The 5,882-nt window shown below is 34.3% G+C and overlaps 1 protein-coding gene across 1 annotated transcript in view; it reads right to left on the reverse strand.

The window, feature by feature from the left end:
* The window catches only part of LOC106469103 (probable cation-transporting ATPase 13A3), a 114,797-nt gene that overhangs the window by 92,637 nt on the left and 16,278 nt on the right, over positions 1-5,882 (reverse strand). The window contains 1 exon segment of the mRNA XM_022397526.1: positions 5,023-5,092. Within this exon segment, the coding sequence (XP_022253234.1) occupies positions 5,023-5,092 (70 nt within the window).

Genomic DNA, 5,882 nt, shown 5'->3' on the forward strand with positions numbered 1-5,882 from the left:
CCACACAATAACACTGAAGACTTGGAAAACATAAAAAGGTTCCAGGACCTATACAAAAAATAAAACATGCATCAGAAATAATTAAATATTAGATAATCAACAACATAATAATAATGGAACAGCTCATATTCAGTCAAACCTTGATAGGCTTACTAAGTATGAGGGGTAATTCAGTGAAAAGTTTGCTTATGATGAATTTTGAAAAGTTGAACATACTGAAAATGTAATCCTTGATGTTAAGCCTATTATTATCAATACTAAGTACTTTTATAAATTTTTGCTAATCAGCATCATCCTCATAAAATGTCACACAATTTTCAGTGTAGTACAGCTGGTTAACTGAGACAGTTGTCATATTTTAGCTTCTTTTAACCATTTCATGACCATGTTCTAAGATTAACAACATGTAAAAAGCAAAAGGTAACCAATCATGGTACTGATCCTGAAAACCTACAGTTATTAAAACAAATTTGATCTCCATATTTTTCTAATTATGTTTATTATACAAATACTAGGAAGGAAAAAGTATGAGTAATGAATATTAGGTAAAGAATAGCCTTTTTTATTCTAATGGAAACCATATAAATATTAAAAATGGTAATTTTGTGCTAAAAACAAACTAATAAGTCTGTTCTATCCATAAAGATAATATTGATATTACTGTGATAGACAAAAAACTATTGATTCTATAAAATAACATTTACAATGTATGACCAACTTTTTCCTACTACAACAAGCAAAGTTAATATTTTTGTACACTGAAAATATATTTCCGATAGGTATTTACCTTCACTCACATGTATAGCTATTGGTGTTTAATGTTGCCCTCTATATGCAAAATTTTTTCGCATGCCACAAGCTTTGAACTCCAACTAACCCCATGATTCACAGCATCTTTGCTTGTAAATTGTCATGTGAAAATGCTCCACCAATAGGAGCACGACACACCTTCCTGACGCATGTGACTCCCTTTATTTGATTCTATAGAACTATTACTTCAAGATTAGGCAGAAAGGAAGTGAGGAAGAAGGGTGGTAAATGTGAGAGATATATTTTCAGTGTAGGAAAATAATAACTTCCAATATGGTATCTTACCTTCTCTCACATGTATAGCTACAATCCAACATTCAATGGGTGGAGGGACTGATGTAAGGGATATAGAGAAGTATCCTTCAAAAGCATCTAAAGAACTCCCTGAAAGTGTGACCTGTAGATTGCACCACTTCTGTACCAGGTATACTCTTCACCAATTGTGAAAACAAGTGTCATATACAGGGGCAAAAAGTAGGAGGAACACATCCAAAAAAAAAGAAGAAAACTAAAACGGATGTGTCCCATGGCATAGTATGGTTGTGATGTCAACTCTGGTCCCAAATCAAGCAGTATCAGGCATACATCTTCTGACCCATGGTAGGAGGAGGGTCCACTCTGTCTTCATCTCAAGTTGAACAGAACAGAAAGATATATATACCAAACCAATCTACTAAACATGAAATGTGTGCAAATCCATGACTATAAACAGTCATCCAGGAACACGACCTCTGAATGACTGTAAGAAGTGATGTTCCAATGTGGCAGTTCACAGCAAATCCAAACCCTATTAGACTGGTTTCACACTGTGGAACATGCACCTCAGGTAGCAAAACTCCTGGAGGCAAAGCACCAGAGGGAAAACTATTGCCTTGAGCAACCTCATCCTCTGGATAGAACCACATAGAAGCTGGAGTGCATGTAAGCACAACATCAACCTCCTAGACCCACCACACAGAGAAGGAGTTTATGAGACTAAACTACTAGAAAGAGGTAGAATACGAAAGCGTGACCAATATGTGTGAGGATTTGTGGTGATTGGTCCAGCTCCAATCCAAAACTACTCACTGGGAACCAACACCTAATCGAAGGGGTGAACTGCAATGTTACGAATCTACTCAAAAGCAACATCATCCTCTGGATAGGACGATATCCTGAATGTGATCCTTTCACTTCAGTGGAAAGTAGAGCGATGGTGTTCTGCCTGTGTAGATGGCATTTGATTCTCATATCATGCACTCCACTTCTGTGCAGTGGGTTCTAGTGGTTAATGTTGTGCCCAGCTACTGTGCAGTTGTATCTGGAAGGTGAGTTGCATATATTTAATAGAGGCAGTCCACTTCTGCATAGTGGGACCCAGTGATTGGCATTGCTCTCCAGCTTCTGTGTGATGTTATCTGGCGGATGATGTTGTGCATATTTCACAATTACACTCCAACTTATGTGGTGGTTTTCGGAGGTTGATGTTGCACCCAGCTTCTATGATTAATACATGGTCCATCATCCCAGTGACTTGGATCTAGAAAGTGGCAAAGACTCTCATATTCTACTAAAAGAAAAAAGAGGGTGGGTGAAAACATGGTGGAGAGCCTGGAAGAATGCTAACACTGGAGACAGTGCAACGAGTGACTGTACAAAGCAAAGGTAGTGACATGACTGATGAAAAATAGGAATATGGAGATGTTTGAGATGTCTACCTTGGTCATCCACAGACCTGGAGAAAAAGCCCACTCAAGTGTGAGAAAGGATTCCACAGTAAAGCAGGGAAGATCCATAAATTGGTTGAGGTGGGACAGGTCGATCACAGGACACCCCTAATTTTCTTGGGGATGACAAAAAATCCTGGGGAACGCTGGCTGACAGGCTTGATAGCTTGCTGTGATAGTAGAGTCTGCACAGCCTTGGATAGATGCTAACTGGTAGTGGGATCCCGAGGTAATGGGAAGGATATAGGTACTGGAGGCAATGGAAGAGGGGAAAGGAAATGGATAAAAAGTCCATCTGACAAAATCTGGATCACCCACAGATTGGAAGTGAACTCTCTCCACAGGTGAACAAAACTAGTCAAATGTGCCCCCACTGGATCAGAAACCATCTGATAGTTACAGGAACTGCCGGTGACAATGAACTCAACATTGTGACATACGACGAAACATCAAACTCCTAGTGGTAGGAATTGGCAAAGGACAGGAAACAGGTATGGGAGAGGGCTTGGTAGTGGGGTGAAACAAATGAGTAACCAGAAAAGAAAGTATTCCACGTGTGACTAGACTCACTAATATCTCCAGAGACAGACCGATGGAGAAAAGGAAATATCTGCAGGTCCCGAAGATATGAAAAAAGGAGAGAAGCCCGGGATAAGACAGTGTCCCTCCTGAGTAGATCCTAGCAACATAAGGATTACAACATAATGATTTACATGCGAGACGCAATTGAACAATGCTGAATGTAAAGTACGTGAGCTCAAGGCCTGTGACATGGAAAAAAATATTTGCATATAGAGAGTAGCACTGAAAGAGAATAGCTATATGGGTGAGAAGGTAGGTAAGATACCACATCAGAAAATTTAACAAATCATATTTAAAAATACATAACTTTCTCTTTACACATTTAGCATTTTTGATGACTTAAACATATATGTGTGTAAATCCTTAAAATTATTTGGTAAGCAAATCCTCTCTAATACTTTCATGCTATAGAACGAGTTCATGCAATTGTTTCAATCCACTTGATTCACTAGTTATACACAGAATTATTTCCAACACAAAGTCAGCCTAAATTGGCCATAACACTTAACAAATGTCATATATGTGATATAACTCAAACACAAAAGCCCATCTAAGGAACAAACATTTAGAGAAATAGATAAAACTGAGTATCATGATTTGTTAAAAATACTGGCAACATAATATTGATTTTGATATAAAAAATTTAAAACTCATTTCCACCTAAATGCATCTTCTTATTTTAATTATTAATTTGGTATTTTCCTCTTTTGTCCTTCTAAAAATAAATGTAAGTTAAGCCTATGTAATACTTGTTAGTGCAATATGGCATTTATTCATCATAAGAAAATGTATTTAAGGGTGCTTAATCAGGCTTTCTTTAAAATTTTTAGTTCAAAACTAACGTATGTTAGTTAACCATCAGTTAATGTATGGGCATAAATGAGAAGAGACGAAGAATTAGAAAAAATTAAAATTAAAAAACAAGTGAAAAGATAAAGACTTGAAATTACGCATATAAGAAAATACAACTATTCTAGTGGATTTCTACAAAGAGTTTAAAGGTATATATATTTCTATTTGTTAATTTTAGCCATTTCATTGCACTGTATGGTGATGATAATAGATACAGTTAGTAATATAGTAGAGAAAATGGAAAATTAAATATAAATATTTACCTTAAAAAACTTTTGATTTTCACTTATGAGGTTCAAGAGATTATACAAATGAAATGTTAAAACTAAGATAAAAAATGGTATTTCTATACTTTAAAAAAAATCACCTTGCAGGTGAACTATTCAAAGTGCGAATGAAATAACTACATTAAATAAAAAAATTCTTATTAGAAATAGTAGAAAAAATCTAAATTACTTGTTTTATTTTTCTGATACTACATGCTTTTAGGAACATTCTTGCCAAATCTTAAATAATTTCATCCACTAGTTTTATTTTTGGAGCAGAATATAATGAGAGCAACATTACCTACTAAACACTAGTAGCCAGTAATCATATGGTTAACAGACCAGAGAAAAATAAGCCAAATTACAATGTCCACCACAGCTTTTTCATGAATAACACAACATTGTTGGTTTATCATATATATAGCAGAAAAATAACATTAACCTGAAATGTTGTGCATTTAATGGGCTCTAGGCCCAGGTAATATTTAAGAATAATAATAATGATGATGATAATAATAACAACTCACTCTTGCCTCTAATCTGCTAGTTTTACAAACACTAATTATTTTACTTGGATGACTGACTGAGGCACTAGGCCTGGGTACTAATTCTGTACTGCAATCCAGTGTTCTTAATATATACACTGAATTATTCTTTTACATACTCTGTTACATAAATATGAACTACTAGGCAGATTAAATAAGATTAAACAAATAATGTTGAAAATTACCTTGTTTATATCTTACAATTTAAGTATTAAGAATTGAAAATTAAAACAAAATTATTTCTGAAATGAAAGAACTAACCTCACTAAAGAGAATCCGTGGAATGGAGTCAATACTGACTGCAATAGAGTTATCCCCATACAACACTCTTCTGATTAGGAAAGAAAAAACATCAGAAAAAAGTAAAAAAATAATCATTTTAAAAAAGTTCCTATTTTTCATGTAAGAAAGAAAATAACGTAAGTTACACTTTTATAAAAAATATACTGATATTACTTAATACTACCTTATAGTATATGAGTAAAATTGTTTTAAAGAAGGTATTTGAGGTATTTTTGTATGATAACTTTGTGTAAGTTCAATTTGTGTAATAATGAATGTAAGTTTAAACCTATACAAAAATGAACAGAAGTAAATAGTGTAATAATTTTTTTTAAAAAACAACAAAATACAAGTTTATGAATTTCTTTCTTTACCTATCATTCTTATTTCGTTGATAAGCCTTAAACACTGACTGACATTAAAATATTTTGCAATCCAAACTTTTTCACCAACAGTTCCTTATAGTTGAATAAGTAGAGTTGTTTAAACATTTGTTTAACAAGTAAAAGCTTGGAATGGTCTATTCTTTCATTTGGGTGTGTTCTTCAAATACCTATAGAATGATAGGTTTCTTTTTGTGAGTGTAAAACATGTACATACATCAGTTTGATTTTTGATACCTCACTACTTGGTTTGATATTTCATTGGTGGTAGTGTTCGGGGGCACTGATGAGGAGTGGAATTCTCCGAAACTAGTCTGGCTCATAGACACACACCCCAATGAAAGAATAGACCATTCCAAGCTTGTACTTGTTGTTAAACAAATGTTTAAACAACTCTACTTATTCAATTATGTACAAGCTGACCAGTTTCGGCTAACAATACGAAGAATTAAATTG

The sequence above is a fragment of the Limulus polyphemus genome, unplaced genomic scaffold (assembly GCF_000517525.1).
Source record: "Limulus polyphemus unplaced genomic scaffold, Limulus_polyphemus-2.1.2 Scaffold3305, whole genome shotgun sequence".
In the NCBI taxonomy this organism is placed as follows: Eukaryota; Metazoa; Arthropoda; class Merostomata; order Xiphosura; family Limulidae; genus Limulus; species Limulus polyphemus.